At 47.6% G+C, this 19,085-nt stretch overlaps 2 protein-coding genes across 2 annotated transcripts in view; one reads left to right on the forward strand and one right to left on the reverse strand.

Moving 5' to 3' along the window:
• Positions 1-11,479, forward strand: part of POU2AF1 (POU class 2 homeobox associating factor 1) — a 22,111-nt gene extending 10,632 nt beyond the window's left edge. The window contains exons 5-12 of the mRNA XM_031062488.1: positions 4-80; positions 3,200-3,305; positions 4,347-4,493; positions 6,598-6,649; positions 7,209-7,375; positions 7,911-8,027; positions 11,044-11,208; positions 11,408-11,479. Of these exons, the coding sequence (XP_030918348.1) occupies positions 4-80; positions 3,200-3,305; positions 4,347-4,493; positions 6,598-6,649; positions 7,209-7,375; positions 7,911-8,027; positions 11,044-11,208; positions 11,408-11,479 (903 nt within the window). The remainder of the gene's footprint in view (positions 1-3; positions 81-3,199; positions 3,306-4,346; positions 4,494-6,597; positions 6,650-7,208; positions 7,376-7,910; positions 8,028-11,043; positions 11,209-11,407) is intronic.
• A 4,836-nt stretch (positions 11,480-16,315) lies between these two features.
• The window catches only part of COLCA2 (colorectal cancer associated 2), a 6,827-nt gene continuing 4,057 nt past the window's right edge, over positions 16,316-19,085 (reverse strand). Inside the window, exons 3-5 of the mRNA XM_031062489.1 lie at positions 19,025-19,083; positions 17,427-17,653; positions 16,316-16,833 (exon numbers count right to left, since the gene is read on the reverse strand). Coding sequence (XP_030918349.1) covers positions 16,516-16,833; positions 17,427-17,653; positions 19,025-19,083 — 604 coding nt within the window. The 3' untranslated portion in view covers positions 16,316-16,515. The remainder of the gene's footprint in view (positions 16,834-17,426; positions 17,654-19,024; positions 19,084-19,085) is intronic.

The raw sequence follows: 19,085 nt of genomic DNA on the forward strand, positions 1-19,085 counted from the left end.
CAGGAGCTGGAGGATGCCCGGAGAGCCATCGGCGCCCTGCCCATCGAGAAGCTGCTGCTGGAAGATGAGGACAATGATACGTACGTGTTGAGCCATGCTCTCTCTGTCGAAGGGATTTAGGTGGCACATCTGGAGCTCCACCCAGCAGCTCAGTGGGGTTTGGATCGGGCGGGGTGGGGTGGGAGTTTTAGCACGCTGCGTTTTGTGTGGTGAGGGAAATCTGCTTTGTCCTGGCGCCCAGCACGAGGTTCCTCTGCTGTTCCAGATCCTGCTGCCTCTCCCAGGCAGGTTTGGATGCTGCACACTTGTGCTCAGCACCAGCACAAGGTGATTTTCACCCTTGTGGCCTCAAAATGACAGATTGCAGTGTAGCCACAGCCAGCTGTAGCATTTGGTGAGGGTACAATTGTTCCTAAATATTGCCAAACCCAGTGCAGTAGGGCTGCTTTTGTGTCTGTGTGTCTTTGAGCTGTCCAGGGAGGAACTCACCAGATTTAGGCCACTAGAAAACATTGGGCTGGGCCTAAATTCACATTTTTGTCTCCTAAAATTTACAATTGCTTTGGAAATCAGGAAAACATAAAGAGTAGCTTTGTTCTGCTGGCGCAGGCAGGTGCAGTAGTGTGAGAATAAAGCTGAGCTAAATGCCAGAGCAGTCAGAGATCCCTGTTTGCAGAGCAGGAATTCACACCAAGGTGTACCTGGAAGCTCTGTGCCCCTTGCCTGCCCCTGAGCCCAGCCCTGCAGGTGTGGAGCAGAGGGTAAATCCGTGTTCTTTCAGCTGCAGAGGGGTTTGGGGCTCTGAAATATCTGAATTTGAGGTGTGGGGCTGACTTAGTGGCTGGCTGGTAACACTGCTGTGACTGATGCTGTCCCACTGAAGTCTCTGGGAGTTTTGTCTGAGTCAGGACTGAATTCATGGCCCTGGATCAGGAGATCGTTGATAAACAGGGATTTTCCAGAACTGGACTGCAGCCCAACAAGGACTCCATGGCATTGCTGTTATCTGGCAATATTTTTGCTTTTCTGTAGTGTTTGAGTGTGGGAGCCAGGGAACTTTGGTGACCTCTCCTTGGAAAGCTCCCCAGGCCCAGAGGAGCGCATGATTCCTTTATGGCTTTCTGATTTCCTTTCCTGGAGAATGAGTAGCTTCACTTTTCCCTCCGATGCGAGTGTAAATATTTCGGTTGAGGCTCAGGAGTGCCACGGCACAGGCAAATAAATGGATATATTTCAGGAGATACATCCCCTTTGAACCCTGTTTATTGCTTTCTTGACGAACAAGAGGCTCTTGGCTGGTGAACACAATTTCTCTGGGTTTTTCTGCTTTCTAAAGCCCAGGATTGTTAGATGGTTTTATTATTTACAAGACTAACTGAAAAAATAATTTCTTGTACTCTTTATTACCTGGAGTCCAGCTGCCACCCAGGCAATATTTCAAGTGGCCTTAGAGTTCATGCCTGGATGAGGTTTGAAAACCCAGGTTGAAAGTCTTAAAGACTTTCCAAGAGTATTTTTAATTGAATATTGACAACTGTGGAAGACACGAGCACTAGATCATGTAAGTTGATCATAAAGTTGTTGGAAAAGAGCAGCAGTTGAGGTTTGCATTGAAATTAGTGGCTTATATTTGCAGAAAAACCCAGCAAAGAAATTAATTCAAAGGAGCTTAATTCACCACTGCTTCCTCCAGTTTCATAAAATTCAGAGATATTCCCTAGGTAAAACTGGGATAAAGCAGTTATGAATCAAGCCTGTGGTTGCTCTGATTGCTTTTCAACTCCTTTCACTCCAATGTATGTAAATTCTGTGTGTGAACATAAAACAAAGATGAAACTGTTTCATCATTTCTTTCTGGGTTGTTCTGGTTAGAAAAAAAAGACAAATTCTTTTTTGGTTTTTTTTTTCAATAAAGATCTATAGTAACTTTGCTATGCCTAGAGTGTTTTATTTCCTACCCACAAGCGTTGGTTTAGCAATCAATTAGTTCAATAATATATGTACAGGCTAGAACCAGACATTAGCTGCCAGACTTTGTGCTACTTTTACACATTAAGCAGGCTAAGAAGGAATTCCTTGATCCAGATGTGCCCTGGAGGCATTTCCTGCAGCAGTCCTTGCTCCTGCAGTTCAGCTTCAACCACTTTTATCCTCTCCTGGCACCCTTGGGGATGCGTGGGTGTGCAGCCACAGCTAATGCTGAGCTTGACTGAAAATCAGATTAGCCAGAAAATTGTATTTCTGCTTCCTGGGATTGCGAAAGGTGGCTCTGGAGAGAAACTACCAGAGGAGAGAAACAACTCCCACCACCTTCTGCCTGAAAAGCATCAAATATTTCTGTCTGGAGCAGAATGAAGCCTGGGGTTGGCGTGACTGTGTGTGGGGTGGGCTCCTCCTGTTTTAGAGGTTTGGAATTTCCTTCAGGTAGGAGCTGGGGAGATGGAACTGGCTCCAGCCAGAGCCAGATGAGCAAACTGAAGCAGAGAAATGTTCTCCCCATCACTAAGGGCCACCAGCCACTCCCACGGGCTGTGCCAACTCTTTGTCTGGTGCAAAATATAAGGACAGTAAATAAATAAATAAATAAATAAATAAAACTCCTCTCACCAGGAGTTTTGATAGAAATTAGAGTTTAACAGGTTGATATATTAGAAATATAGCAATAGAGGGTTTAGAAATATATCAATAGAGAGTTTAACAGGTTGATATATTACAAATACATCAATAGAGAGATTAACAAGTTGATGTATTACAAATATATCAATAGAGAGTTCAATAGGTTGATATATTACAAATACATCAGTTAGGGAGAGGTTGTTACCCCTGGTGGTGAGGTTTCACCCACACACCCAGAGCTGTATCACCCCAAAAAGGGATTTATACATCCAATTCCCCAAACTGGGAATGGTGGAGGACTTTGACACCTCCCAGTGGTGGATCTCAGCTGCAGGAAGGTGCTGGAGTGGGAAGGAGGCAGCAGGCAAAGCTCAGGAGCTCTGAGGGCTCTTGGACTCTGCAGCTGCTGGAGGCGCAAAGCCCTTCCCATGAAAATGGGAATTTTTGGGGGTCTTGGCATGGATTTGTGAAACCCTGGCTGTAAAACCCCAAAAAACAGCAGGGCTGCCCTGTTAAACTCTTTGCTCCCAGCGTGGTCCATGGTCCATGAGTGATGGGTGTCTTTATTTATTTGCTGTCTTAGAATTCTGCATATTTATGCAGCTAAAGGCCTGCGGGCCCACACGCTGGCAGCCGCAGAGCGCATGAGAGCCCTGAGGAGACTCGATGTCAAGGAGCACAGAGGAAAGGTAAAAAAGGGTAAAAAAGGGGCCGCTTTCTCCTGCAGACAGCAAGGTTTGGGATGGGAGCAGTCTTGGCATGACAGACAGCAAGGTACCCTCAAAATCCAGCTCTGCCCCTGCAAGGAAAGCTTGGCACTGGTGGGCCTCACTCGGGGGCAGGATTGTAAAATTTGGTGGCAGGATTGTAAAATTCAGTGGCAGGGTCATAAATCAGGCGGGATGAGAATGAGCCCATTATTTTTTCAGCCCATGAGTGATGTGTGAAAACACTGGTCCGGTAAAATGTTTGTGTGTTGGCATCAGTCTCCGAGGCTGAAGGGTTTACAGCCAACTGACTTGTGCTGGACCTGATGCAGTTGGGGTTTAAAAAATGCTTGGTTTGGGTTGCAATCAAATGAAGGGCTGAAGAACAGCAGATGGAGTCCAGCAAGAGCTGGAAATCCCCATCTCATGTGGGATTCCAAACCATCCTGTGAGCTGTGCTCATTCCTGGCACCACAGTCCTTGGGATTTCAGCCAGCGCTTTCCACACTCCTTGTTTTACACCAGCAGCTGCTGCTGATGCCTTAGGACCTTAGCTTTTATATTTTTTCATATATTTATAATCCTGCAATTCTTTAGTGTGTAACTCTAAAGCTCCATAGCCTGTCAGCTACTGTTCTCACATTTTATTCAGACAAAATAATTCCTCTGTAGGCCTGGAACTCAAGGACACCTCACTGTCTCAGGCCCTAAAAAGTATGAACGAAAGTGAGTTTGGGGGGAGCAAACTGGGGGCTAAGTACTTCATTACCTACAGCTGTAATTGGAAGATTAACCCCTGAAATGATCAAACTTATAATTGTCTGAAAAACTCGTGACCATCTTGGGTGTAGCCTGAGGGAGGCTTTGACTGCCCAAGTTGTCCCTATTGAAGGGCTTTAATAAAAGACCAATTTTATTCTGTTAATCTTGCCTAGCCTCTGTTTTAGGCAGCCACTCCAAGGCATCCCTGGCAGGCTCTGGAGTTAGTCTGAGCTCTCACAGCTCTCTGTGCTGCTGTTGCAGACTCCCCTGCTGGTGGCTGTCACTGCCAGGCAGGCAGCCATCGTCCACGACCTCATCCAGGCAGGAGCAGATGTCAACGCTGTGGACAACAAGGGCCAGTCAGCTTTACACCTTGCTGCCACATATGGCTACACCCAAGTCCTCCAGGTAGGGGAAGCTGGATGGTTTTAATTGCTGATTAATAATATAAAGTGTATGTATTGTATATACATATATAAAAATATATACATTATATATATACACATTATATATATTTTTATACAAATAAATGGATAATGTGTATATTATATATATTTATTTATATGTATATATGTATGTATATATATGTATTATTTATATGTATACATGTCTATATAATATATATTATTTATATACAAATATATATCTAATATATAAATATAATATATTGTACATATATGTTGTATATTGTACATATATATTGTATATATATTGTATATATGTATATATACACAATACATATACAATAGCTATATGTACATATATAAAATACATATATACATATATATAATATATAATGTATATATAATATGTGTGTATATATAATACATATATACATATATGTATTATATACATCTATCCATGTATACATAATATACATATATATATTATAATGCATATATAATATAAAGTGTTGATGTTTGTGTCTTTAAATAAATCTCAGTGAGAGATGGAGGCTGAGCAAAGGCTCCTTGTGTCAGGGATTGACTTCCCAGAGTGGGTTTTATTCCTTTTTTAGGGCTGTGCTTACAGCCTGCTGTTACAGAGGAAAATTTTTTAGTGACTCTGTGGGGGGAAACAAATTATTTCTGCAGATCACAGCCCTAAACGTGCTGGTGGCTCTGCTGAGCTCCCTGAGGGCAGGGGACAGAGGTGAGGTGTCCAGAAAATGAAATGAATTTAAAAACTGCCTTGAGCTGTGTCAGGGCTGAGCACAGGCAGAGTTTGGTGGCTCTGCGGAGCTCCCTGAGGGCAGGGGACAGAGGTGAGGTGCTAGGGGGTGCCTGTGGTGCTGGCACCACGTCCAGCATTCGTTAGCTGTGCCCAGGCTGAGCCCTGAGAGGGCAGTTAATGTGTAACACAGCCAGTTCTCTGGAAAACAGGTGTTTCCTTAAGTAGGAAAAGGGGGTTTAATCCAGCTGATGCCAACAAAGCCTCTCAGAGTGCCTCGTGGTGGTTTGGATTGCAAGGTTCCTTTGTTTGGTTTTTCTTTTGTGGGTTTCTTTGTTGGTTTTTTTTTGCCTTGACATAAAAAGGGACAACGGGCAGAGACTCGCTCCTCGATGTGGTCAGAGCCATGAAAGGCTTTATGGTTTGTCTGTTTATTTTATTGGAGTTTTTTTTCCTAATGGATTAACTATCTAACCTCTAATAAACGCCTCAGAGCTAGGTGTCAATATTTGATCTGGACATATTTTATTTTTGTTAGAAGATGATAAGTCAAGCCCTAACCGTTCTGGGTGATCTTTCAGTGGGAGGATTCTGTCCTGAGCCCTGTCTGGCTTGACACTGATGAGTCACTGCAAAAATTCTCAGCCATTAATGTGAACAACTTGCTTTATTCAATCAAAAGAAAGAAATAAATTCTCTGTAATAATATAGACAAGGAAATACTTAACTCCATTGTGTTAAATCTATAATTTTCTTATATTAAAGAGAGTGTTTTAAAGTTTTGATTCTCTGCTAAATCCAGGAAATTCTCATCTCCAGATCACAATTCCTGGTGTTTCTGTAGCCTCATTGCCACAAGCTGAGGCTTTAACTTCACACACTGCTGCACACTGAAAACAAAAAGTAAATAAATCCAGCCTGAGAATTGTCAGTGCTGGCAAACTTTTGGGCCATAAACTTTGGCTACACCTGTCAAGGAGAGATTTTCATTTGTCCTTGTCAAGGATCACTCAGAATAAACATGTCCTGGTGTCCCTGGTGGCTTTGCCTAACCCAGGGTGAAAGTGAGGAGTCTGGCACTCCTGAGCTGGGGGCAGAGACTGAGTTTTACTGTCCTGAGCTGAGAACCTGAAAGGATAATTAGGTGGGAGTCAGGAAACCAGGGAATGTGATCACCTTGAATGTCCCTGTTGGGAGCATTCACAGCACTGGAATCTAGTGTCAAATAATGGTTTGTAATTAAAATATCATTATCTGATGGTGTTTGGTTTTACCTTTTGTTGGTTTGGGCTTGCACAGTGTTCTGCTGAACTAAAATTCTGCATTTCTCTGTTGCCTCCAGGTTATCCTGTCAATGGGTTTCCCTCTGGATTTGGAAATGAAGGATTTTGAAGGTAAAAACCTTTGCACAAGTGGTGTGAAAACCTGTCTTGGATATTTCATTGCCTGATGCTCGTTGGTTTTTGGGGGTGTGCTGGGAGACCAGAGCAGGCTCAGGAAATTCCTGGGGGAGAGAGAGTTGTGTCTGTGCACCCAAATGCCACGAAATTCAAAGGTGCTGATGGCTCAGGGGGCGATTCAATTGGAGCTAAAAACATGCTGGAATGCCCCAAAAAGTGTCCAGAGAGTCAGAGAAGACACCTGGGAAGGGCTTGTGCCTCGACAACACCTGCACAGATTGGATGAATGATTGGATGAATGGTGGAATAAATTGTGGAATTAATGGTGGAATGAATGGTGGAATAAATGATTGGATGAATGATGGAATGAATGATGGAATGAATGATGGAATGAACGATGGAATGAATGATTGGATGAATGATTGAATGGATGATTGGATGAATGACTGGATAAATGACTGGATGAATGCTCTCTGTGCCAGCCCTGCCTCCTCTCTGCCCATCAGTATTTTCCTGGCGCTGTCCTCACCTCCATCCCACGTTTCTTTCCCAGGCCATACCCCTCTCCACTGCGCTGTCCTGGCCCACAACACCCTGCTGAGGGAGCAGGGCAGGCAGGCAGTGCCAGAGGAGCAGCACAGGGAGCTGCAGGAGCAGAGCAGGGAGCTGGAATCCTGCATCCATCTCCTGGTGCAGACTGGAGCCTCCATCTACAGCCGGGTGAGCAGGGGCTGGGTTACCCCTGGGTTTGTCTGGGAATTCTCCCCCCCAGTTCTGCTCAAAACACAGGATTGGAGAAGGAATGAGCTGCTGGCACAAGGGCCAAGCCTGTTCTCCTTCCAAGGGACTGCTGGCAGGGTTAGGTGCTTGTTATATGATTATTGTTCCTATTATAATAGTGTATTATAATTTAAAAATAATTTCACTTCTAATTGTAACAGCATAAATTGTAGCATCTTGGTTATCTCACCCTTCTCATAAGACTAAAAATCAAATAAATTTTTTAAAAATACTTCTCAATTACTCCATCTCTAAGTCAGGAAAAAAATATTGTCCAACAGGTGCTGCCTTTTGGAGTTCCTGAAGCAGACATGGACACTCAGAGGGTCCCTGGAGGGAGGGAGATGCTCCTCATCAGCTGCACAGCTGGCCTGGGCTTCCTCTGATGGGTTTATGGGATCTATCCAGCTTGTCCTGCAGGACATTTCTTATTTGGCTTGTCTTTTTAATATTCTTTTTCTGTGTTTTGAAATAGGATGTGAAAAGCAACAAGACAGTTCTTCATTACACAGTGCAGGATGGGAACGTCTCCCTGCTCAGGTATTTCCTGGAGCTGAATGCTTTCAAGTGCAAGGATTTTGTCAACAACAAGGTAATTTTTATCAATAACAGGTTTTTTTTTACAGAGGGAAAGGGCAAAAGTTGCTAATCTGAACTTCTGTTCAACCCCAAACTGCATTTTCCAGTAAACAGACAGCTCACAGAAAAACAGCACCTGGCTTGAGCTCCGTCATGAAAAGCAGGAGAGGAGAGAATGAGGAGGAGATAAGCAGGGAGGAGGAAGAACAGGGGAAGTGGTTGCTCGAGGAGGAACATGAACTTTAGATTAGGCTGAGGATTGAGCAAACAGCCCTGCAGTGATGCAAGGTCTGACAGCAGCATGACACTGAGAGGTGGCACTTCAGGGCAGCCAGGTATCAATTCATCTCTGCTGTCAGATGTGGCACCACAGGAAGGACAAAGTCCCTGCTTCTGTCAAGGGACATGGGGATTCTTTCTGCCTTAAACATTATTTGCAGGTTTTCTGGCACAGCCCCATCCCCAGGTTGGGTAAAGCAAGCTGCAAACCTCCCCAGAGCTCACCTGGGAGCAGATCCTGAGCAGTGACCATCTCCCAGAGGCAGCAGCTCCTCCCTCCTCCCAAACAAAAATCCTGACATTCCTGGGAGCCTCAGCTGAGCCACCAGTGCCCAGCAGGCAGAGCTTTGGGACAGGCAGGGCTGTAAGGGGGTGATTATGGCTGCTTTCCCCTCTGTCCCTCTCCTTTGAGGAAGGGGACAAGGCTGGGGGTCCCTGTTTCATTTTGGGACATAGCAGGGCTAAGGGGTGATTCTGGCTGCTTTCCCCTCTATCCTTCTCCTTTGAGGAGGGGGAGAAGGCTGGGAATCCCTGTTTCATTTTGGGACAGGCTGCCCCTCTCAGCAGGGCTATAAGGGGGTGATTCTGACTGCTTTCCCCTCTATCCTTCTTCTCCTTTGAGGAGGGGGACAAGGCTGGGGGTCCCTGTTTCATTGCAACACCTGCAGTCTCAGCCTTGCTCCCCAGAGTTTGTGTCCCTCAGGAGGGAACTGAATTTCTCTGTAATCCATTGCTCACCAAGGCAGACAAAGGGCAGCTTCACTTTTTTTACCCCTCCAGATTTCTGCTGGGCTGCAGAAAACCTATTTTGGGTTGTGTTTGTGGGTAATGGCGCCGAGCTGGTGCTTTTCTGTCCAGTGAAGGGCTTTTCACTGCATTCCTTCTGTATCTTTAGAGACCCTCAGGCAGGTGAGAGCCTGTCCAGGGGAGTCTCTGTTGTCTCTTGATCACAATCCTGGGAGAGCTTCCTCCTGTGATAGGATCACTCAGAGTCTTCAGTCTTGCTGCTGAGCTGTCTGAGCCAGAGAGATATCCTGGATTTTGAAGCTCTTCAAGGCATGAAGAAGCCAAGGAAACAGCCATGTTCAGGTTTCCCTGGCTCAGCCACTGCTTGTGCTTGTCTCGCTCCAAATCTGTCTCCATGGCATTTTCACAATGAGGAAAATATTGAAGCCTTGGAGGTGTTTTCCATCTGGAGGATTCCTGGAGCCCACTTTGTCTCAAATGAGACCCATTAAAGTCAGCCTGAGGCTTCAAGGTCAGGCCTTGGCAGATTGCCTCATTATCTTAGCCCATGCCTGGATTTGGAATCTCTCAAGTGCAGGTCTTTCCATTTTAACAAGAAATCCTGTAAAGAGCTTGTAACCATCCCTTGACTTTCTGGGATAATAAACTTGACAAGGATCTGCTTGTTCAGGGCTTGTAAAACATGCCTTGTCTGAGAAAAACTGTTCATTTTCTGCAATTTTATTTTCTGCAATTTTATTTTCTGCTTCAGTTCTCCCTGATGTCTCAGTGGTTAACAGGAGTTGAAAATCACATTTTTCATTTCACATTTGAACAACTGGAATATTAACACAGGCTGCAATTCGTGCCCAACCATTCCAATGCCATGACAAACCCATGATTGTTTCTGAGAGCAAAAAAAACCCAAGCAGCTGCCTCAATGAGACTCTTGCAGACTAAAAATACCTCACCTTGTGCTTTTGTTTATCAGCTTTTTCTCATTTGCAACCGTTACCAGTCATACCTGACCAGACAGGGCACAGATTTCTTCATGGTCTGGTGGCACCAGAGCTTCTGCAGCCCCTCCATCCATGCCTGGCTTCACAGCCAGCTCTGTCCCTCCTGTGCCAATCCTGGCACTGCAGCCAAGCCATGCCTGGCCTTGGCAATTGGAATCTTCCTGGCACTTGGAAGTTGTTGGGAAAGGGGCCAGGGGGGATGTGTGGAGCACAAATGGGACTGGTGCTGTGGAGCTTTGTGTGGTGGGCAGCAGTGTGATGAGTTTGGTGTCTACAATCCAGTGTTATCTATTATATTGGTGTAATTTAATGCTTCCCAGTGAAATATTTCCATGCCTGTCACAGCCTTCTCTTTACCCAGTAATTCCCCAGGTCTCTGTTTCCATGAGGTTGTGATTTAAGGGGTGATTTCAGAGAAGTTTTAAGGGGGAATTTCAGAGCAATCATACATGAGGCTGTGATTTAGGGAGTGATTTTTTAATGGGGGATTTCAGAACAATCATACATGAGGTTTTGATTTAGAGGGTGATTTGAGAGCAGTTTTAAGGGGATTTCAGTGCAATCATACATGAGGCTGTGATTTAAGGAATGATTGCAGAGCAGTTTTAGGGGGGAATTTCAGTGTAATCATACATGAGGCTGTGATTTAGGGGATGATTTCAGAGCAGTTTTAAGGGGAACTTCAGAACAACCAGGCTATGGTTTAGGGGGGTTTCAGCAGCCAGGGAATGTTCCTGCTTCAGGGCCACTAATGACCTACACCCAAAATATCAAAGCCCCCCAATTTGTGGTGCTCTAGCAAAGAAAAATATCTGAATCCACAAAGCTCCTGCCTGGGAGAAGCAGAGCAGAGATCCTCCCTCAGCTCCTGATGACAAACCCCATGAGGATTCTTCTCTCATTTCACATCTCCCTTTCTAGGAGGATTCTGGGGAGATGGCACAGCTCATCAGGGAGTTTATCTGGGATTTTTTACTCCATTTTTTCCCCTTCCCCCCGCTTTAGGCCCATGGCAACACAGCCCTGCACATGGCAGCTGCTTTGCCTGGGGACAAGAACCAGAAGGAAATGATCCAGCTGCTCCTGGAGCACGGGGCAGACCCCAGCATCAGGAATTTGGACAATGACCAGCCCATCCACATGGCCCCTGCTGGAAAAGCTGGGGATCAGGTATGGGATCCACACTGCTGCTCTCCCCTAACACACCTGCACGCTCCAGGGGTGGCTGGGTTTTGTGCTTGTGGATATAAAATTGTTCCTGATGGGTTTGGGTGTTTATTTAGTTGCACATGTACATGTAAATAATTGTGTGTGTGATTGTTTTTGGTGGCTCAGATGGTGCTTCCTGAAATTCCACATCTTTTGGCAGGTCAGGAATTTGCTGAAGAAAGGGAAAGTCACACCTGCACTCAACTCCTGCCACAGAAATGTCAGATCCTGATTTATCTGCGGTTTATGGAACAGCTTCAGCTCCAGCTTCTGCCTCCTATAAAAACTGTCAGGGTGGTTCTGCAGCACATCCCTGCTCCTGCAGGCTTCAGCCAGGCTGGGCTGCGAGTGTTTCTCAACCTGTGGCCACGAGCAGCACGTCAGACAGCAGAAGATGAGCTTTCAAATGAGTGAAAACTCAATTTTGGTAACAGAAAATGAGAATAAACCTCCAGCAAGGAGGTGAGCAAATCAAAGAGCTGCTACATAAATAAGTAAATATTCCAAATGAGTTCAAAGCACAGCCAAGCTTTGGAACCCTTGGAGGCGACAGAGCGCAAGGCGACAGTTTGGCTGTAAAAGGTTGAGAAATGCTGCTCTGAGACACCCCAGACTGTGCCTGTGGCTGGGCCTGTGCACAGGGACTGCTGGAAATGCTGCAGCCTCTGGGATGTGCAGCTCCCACTGACCCTGCTCCCTGGGAATGCAGCATCCTCAGGGGGGAGAGCCTGGATGCAGAACTTGGGTCGGCCCTGGCTGGATTTCACCCCAGGGGATGGACATCCAAAGGCAGGAGCCCCAGGGGAGGCTCCTGCAAGCTGGAACTGCCATTCCCAGCACTCTGGGAGGGCTCTGGAGCAGCTCCCCATGGCCAACCCAGGGAAAAAAAAACCAGCTGCTGTGATAACGAGGACATGGGGTGGGTTTGTGTGGCTGCTGAGGGGAGACTTCCAATGCAATGCAGTGCAATCCAATCCAATCCAATCCAATCCAATCCAATCCAATCCAATCCAATCCAATCCAATCCAAACCCATCTCGTCCAATCCAATCTAATCCAATGCAATCCCATCCACTCCAATCCAATGCAATCCCATCTAATCCCATCCAATCTGATCCAATCCCATCCAATCCAGTCCCATTCCATCCCATCCCATCCCAAACCCATCCCAACCAATCCCATCCCATCCCAACCAATCCAAAACAATCCCATCCCATCCCATCCCATCCCATCCCATCCCATCCCATCCCATCCCAGTCTCCAGCTCTGGAAGCCCCTCAGGTGGGAGGCAGAGAATCCCTTTGGGTCTCCCAGAGCTCTTAGGGCAGCAAACCCGTGTGGGTGTGTGCAAGGAGTGCTCCCCTGCTCCCTTTCCCACCTGAGAGGGGTTTGGCAGATTCTTTTTTGCGTTTCTGTGAAATGATTTGTGGATTGCTGTGCAATCAGGGGCTCTGCAAGGCCGTGTTTTGGCAGAGGCTGGCCCGTGCTAGGGCTCACTCTGAGCTGTATTTTGGATTTTGCTGGTTCCTCTGCGTGCTCAGGTTGTTCTCCAGCAGGGTGGGCAGAGAGGTGAAGGGCAGAGCTCTCAAATCACTGCAGCCACTTCCTGGAGCACCCACTGGCTGCTGCCTCACTGGGATTTCCTGAGGCGCTGGCAGGCCTGGAGTGTTTAAACAACTGACAGGAACAAAAGCTCTTAAGAAATGCAGAGATCTCGATTTTCCAGCCCCCCTCTCTGCTCTTGGGCCATTGCCTCTCACTACATGTACCTACAATCCTGCTGACAGAGAAGCAGACGTGTATTTGCATGTGTTTGCATAAATTTTCATGTATCTGAGCACAGGCCAGCAAAAGCCAGTGCTGTCTCACTTGGAAGGATCTTACAATGAGCCCTGAATGGATTGAGAAGCGTATCAGGGAGGTAGTACTGTGTGTCAAGGGAAAATGATGGATAAAATATCAATTTCTGGAACCTGCAGCAGCAGAACTGTCAAACTGTGAACAATGTGAAAATGTAAATAGCTTTTTGCTGCCTAGAAGTGTCTGTGAGGTGACTGAAGTCCTTTGGCAGTGAAAAAATACAGGAGCTTTCTCTCCTCGAGTGGCTTTTCTCTTTATTGTGTCATCTCTTGGGTGTTTCATACAAAGCAGCATCAATGGCAGTCTGGAATCATCACCATCTCCAGAATATCAAGGAAAATATCCTTTTAGGGCAGGAATTAAAGCACCCCCCTGGCAGCTGGTGCTGCTGGGAGCTGGTGGATGAGGTTTGCAGCGGGAAGAGCCCATGGCAGCCCCAGGATTCCTCCTCCTGCTCAGCCTGCAGAGGCCTCCTCTGAAAGCAGCCACAATCCACAAGCTGCTCCTGTTGGCTTTGGACTGGAACCACCGGGCTGTTGGAAGCTGCTGCTTTCCCCTGTGTGTAAAACAATTTTCCCTTTTCCTTTCCCAATTCCTGGCCTGGCTGTGAAGAAAATCACTTTTCAATCTCAAACCTGAGTGTCTTCTCTACTTCTCTCACTGATTGAAGCAGTTCAGTGCTCACCCCTCAAGTTTTTATTGCTCTTTCAGGGGAAATGTAACTTCTCAAAGCTCAGCCTTGCTGGCAATGTGTGATATCCCTTTATTTGCACAGCTTATCTCTTCCTACCTGTGGCTTTGGATAAGTTGTTAATAACAAAGGCTCGTTATCACCAAACAAACGCTCTGAAGTGGCACCATAGAAAAGCTGTCAGTCGGTTGGCAAGGGAAACTTTCAGATCAAATTCTCAGGTAGAGAAGCTGAAAATAAGAACTTTATTTTCTCTGTAACTGTGAGTGACTTCTGGAGTTATTCATGGCTTTGTAAGTGCGAGATGATCCCTGGGTTTGTGTTTATAGAGGCAGTCAGGGCTTCACCTGGCAGGGACTGATGAAATGCCAGCCTCTCAGCAGAGCCAGCTCTGGTTGAGGTACTTCCTTTAACTCCTTTTTACTTTTGGGAGGGATGAAAGAGGCAAATAATACATTTCTCACAGCCAGAAAACGCACAGTCAACCTTTGAATGGCTCCTCTGTTGTGTTTTTTCCCTTTCTTGTGTCAACAAGGCCTTGTGTCAACAGCCAGCAAGCTTCTACTTGTCCTGAGTGTGTCCCTGGGGCTGTTGACAGCATCTCAAACCAGTTTCCAGTCTGGCACAGGTGGGATTGCAAAACCACTGGAGAAGGAGCAGCAGGGAAGGAGGAAGAAGCTGCAAGGGGTGGAAATGGTGCTGCTGATGTGGTGGAAGCTGCCACAGCCTGGAGCTTTTGGTGTGCAGGAATGTTTTGCTGGAAATATCTTGGTCTCCTCCGCTGAGGAGGAGTTTTTGTGCCGGGATCAGGCATCACCCAAGGATCAGGATGGGATTTAGGGTGGTTTTAGTGCTGATGTGGGTACCTGGCTGTGCCCAGCAGTGGGATCAGGGGTGGGCACAACCACAGCCCTTGCACAGAGCACTCCTGGGGAGGATCCACACCATGAGGTATTGATAAGTGTGCAATCTGCTAAAAACCCATCAGAATTAAACATCCACCTCAGCTGGAGGCCAGAGACATCTTGTCAGAGTCCAGCACTTGCCCTCCTGGCTGTGCACACACAGGCTGCTGCTGCAAGATGTGTTATGGAGTGTTCTTAAACCCGTATTTATCATTTCATGGTGCCCTTTCCCTCCCTGAGAGCATCTCCCTGGCTCTGCTAAGCTCAGGCCAACCTTGCCAAGCCATGGGGAGGATGTGGGCACCCCATTTCCTCTAGAAGCCTCCAGTTTCTTGCCTCAGCCTCATTTTCTGGCTTTTTCTTGTTGCTGATAAGAGATTCTGACGTGCGGCTCGAGCTGTGCCCGCTCCTGAGGCAGCAGGCAGGAGCAGCTGGCACTGGGTGAGCTCTGGGGCAGAATTTCAGCCCTTCAGTGCCCCAAAAGATCACTCAGGGGCTGAAGCAGCTGCCAGCACTACTGAAATGACACTTGGTGGGGTGTCCCTGCACAGGGGTGATCGCACCTTTAACTGCTGCAAAGTTACAGCTCTCTATAATTTATATAATAATTATAATAATATACATATTTTCCTGTGACCTCATGAATTTATCACTTGGGCCAATGCTGAGATTAATCAGGGGAGAAGGGGAGATATTATTTGAAGGTATCAAAATATTTTTAAAGCATGTTTTGGTAAAAAAACCCCAACACTTGCTACCTTACAAAGGACCTGGAAAGGTTTTCAGTTCAGTGTGACAGTGTCTGGGCGAGGTGAGCAAACAGATGGGATAGAATTCATATTTCTCTTCACAGATGTAGTTATTGCCACTTTTTTTTGGAATTTAATATCAAGAGAGGCTTCTTTCTTTCTTTCTTTCCTGTTTGCCTCACCAAGAGGAGGCAAGACAAAATGTTAGGAAGCTCTGGGTTTATGCAAGAAGCAGGAAATCCTCAGGTATTACAACTTCCCTATTATCTACTTTTAAAAAAATTAAATCATTTAGCTCCTGTTCAGCTGATTATGCTGAAAATCTTTTATCAGCAGCCCAAACCTGACCAAGAGCTGCTGAATAACATCAGCCTCACCCTGAGACTCTGCCTCCCCAGGGAAGCTGGTGCTGAGCAGCAGCCAGAGAAGTTTGGTTCTGGATTTTACCTCTGAGGGGCCAGGGTTAAACCCTGGTGTGGCAAACAACTTTTCTTTTCTGCCAGAACCACTGGGAAATGTCACCTGAGCTGCAGCAGAGGGTGAGGAGCTGCAGATCCAGCTCAGAGCTGGGTGATGCACAGAGTTCTCTGGGAAAAGCTGGATGCTGGATTAAATATGGACCTTTTATCTGCTGGAAAGGGTGAGTGAGAAGTTTTGTGTCGCTGAATAGGCTGCTCAAAATCTCATCCTCACCTCTGTGAGAGCAGGGTCAGCAGCAGAAGAGAAAAGCACTGACCTTTAGCACAACCAAAATGAGCAGGCTTCAGCATTTGCACCAAATGATTTATTTGTATCAAAAAAGAGCTGGTTTAATAACAAGTGTTTGATAAGGCAGCTTCAGATTTATTTTAAAAAACAGCAACAATGAAAAAAAAAAAACCAGGGAAAAAACCCCACCAAACCACCAACAAAACCCCCCTGACCGTAGATCAGTGTAGTGACAGCATCGTGTAAAAATGTGTGAGTAGTGAAGAATAAACTGTGTTAGGCAGCACAACTTTGCATAGTTCATGGGCAATTTAATCTGCTTTGGATAGAGTGGATGTGTGAAACCACAGCCCCCATTAGCTGTAGCAAATGTCCCAGCTCCTGTCCCTCCTGAAGAAGTCCTCGGCCACGGCCAGGGGTGGCAGCAGCTCCAGGCAGTCCGTGCTGGGGCAGGGGCAGCACTGCGGGCCCCTGCTGTCCCTGCCCTGTGCCCCACAGGCTGGGCAGCAGCACGCAGGGCTGGCCAGGGGACACGGGGCGTGGCAGGGCCACTCCTCCATGGGACAGCTGTAGGGTGGGCTGGGGGTCAGCGGGGTCAGGGGAGACAGCTGAGGTGGGGAGCAGCTGGAGTTCCATGGGCTGGGCAGGTCTGCTGAGCTGGGAGAGCTGGCAGCCTGGAGATTGAGAGAGAAAAAGGGGAAAAAAAAGGAGATTTCAGGGGAATGGGGCCAGCAGCCAGAATTGCTGTGCTGTTGCCTTTCTCATCTGGCTGCCCAGGGAGATCCTGGAGGTGTAAACCCAAAGTTAATAGGGACAATCCTGCCCAGGGAGATCGTGGGGTCTAAACCCAAAGTTAATAGGGACAATCCCTGCCCAGGGAGATCATGGGGTCTAAACCCAAAGTTAATAGGGACAATCCTGCCCAGGGAGATCCTGGGGTCTAAACCCAAAGTTAATAGGGACAATCCCTGCCCAGGGAGATCCTGGAGGTCTAAACCCAAAGGCATTTCTGTTATAGGGACAACACCTTGCAGGAGCTGTGCTGCTATTTGCACAAAATCTACAGGACCTCTAGAAGGGACATTCCCCACCCTGCAGCCTCTCCCAGTTTATTTTGTGCTCCCCCTGGGAAAGCATTCAGAGCCCATGAGCATCTCAAGCTCCTGAAAGCAGCCAGATTCCCACGTTGCTGCTGCTCTGCCCCAGGAGGTGACTGCCTCTCCCCTTGGGGACACCTGTGGCTGCTCCCCTGGGTCCCGAAGCTCACCAGGCCCTGGCTGAAGCAGAGCTGGACTGGCTGGAAGGTGTCTGGGGTGTAGTGTGGGGATGGCTGGAAGGCACTGAAGGCTGCCTCAGAGGGTGCATCTGGCTGCAGGCAGGGATCTCTCAGCTGCTCCAGGGATCCAGGGCTTTCCTCACAGGACAGGCAGCTGGAAAACTGCCAGGACGGGCAGCAGCTGGGCACAGGAGGGATGGGCTCTGCTTCAAAAGGCTCTAGGAAAGAAAGGAAAGCAGCCAGCAGCAAATTAATCAGTGTCTGTCCTCACTAAGGGCAGGTTTCAGTGCCCTCCCAGGCTCGGTAACCCTGTGAATTTAGACATTAAACGGGCCTCTCAAGGCCTGAATTTTTGTTTTTGAAAGCAGAAACCACAAGGGAGATGCTCAGAAGCATGTGAGTAACTCAGGGAAGGCAGCCCCCTCAGCTATAAAGCTCTTTAAACGCTGAAAACTCTCCTGGCCCCAGGCATTTTGGACAGGGATCCAGCTGGAAACTCCCTCAGACTCTTGACCCTCTGGCCTCCCTTCTGTGCCCTGTTTGCAGCCCCAGGAGGTGCCAGGCAGCGATTTGTGCTTCCCAGCCTGGCAGATGTGCCTCTGCCTCATCTCCAGACCCGGGGCAGCTACACCTGCAGGAAAAAGGGGATAAAAGGAGGATAATTTGCTTTTTTATCCTCCAAACAGCCAGAGAGGAGCAGAACAAACGGAGCAAGGCAGGGCTGATGTGGCATTGTGACCACGAAGTGTTGCTGGCCAAAGGGTGAGTTCCTGGAAGGCTGACAGCAGATCTGGCTTCTTTCAGAATTATTATCTTCTCACACCAAGCTCAAACATGGTTTAAGCCCTGTCCATGTGAAGGGCACAGGTCTGAAATGCACATTGCAGGGTCAAAGGTGGCAGTGCTTAGCTGGCTGTGGGGAATGAGAAACACCCAAAATACATAAACTGATGGAGACCTTCCAGCCTGAAAAGGCTTTGGCATGTCAGCTTTGGCGTGTCTCACGTTTCTTTATTAACATAAGCAAATGGATTCCCAGCTATCGATGATTTAACAATTTCCTTGTCCATGCAATGCGTGCACTCGCACCTGCCCAGCCTTTCCTCTGTGCTTTGGCTGGGGATAACTGAAGGATCTGCGAGCCCAAAGTGCCCCTCCCCTCACCCCTTCCCCCTTTTCCTTGGATATTAGCAGGCAGGAGGAGGAAACTCTTGGTGGGGTTGAAAATCTGGTATGTCTCTCACTCCTGTGGATGCTGGCAGGAGAAGGAGGAGAGAACAGAACCCAGCCAGGGGCTCCAGGGCACTCTGACCCTCAGTGGCCCCAGAGCCTGGGGAAGGCGATGCTGTTCCCTCGGGATGAGCATCTCCTCCCGAAGGGATGGAATTCCCTGCTGTGGGAAGGATAACCTGGGAAAGGAGAGCCCCGTGTGCTCTGAGCTCCACATCTGCACCCCGCGGGCTCCCTGCAGGTGCTGATTGGCCCCACCGCGGGCGCTGCCGGCCTCAAACAGGGCTGGGAAGGCTCAGGGCAGTGGGAAAAATTGGGAATGGGGTGGGAAGGGCCGCGTGGATGGGCTTTGTACCAACCTGGGTGAGGCGGAGACACAGACTCTGCAAACTGGATGCTGCTGCTGCCGCTGCTGCCTCT

This window comes from Geospiza fortis, unplaced genomic scaffold (genome assembly GCF_000277835.1).
Source record: "Geospiza fortis unplaced genomic scaffold, GeoFor_1.0 scaffold37, whole genome shotgun sequence".
Lineage (NCBI taxonomy): Eukaryota > Metazoa > Chordata > Aves > Passeriformes > Thraupidae > Geospiza > Geospiza fortis.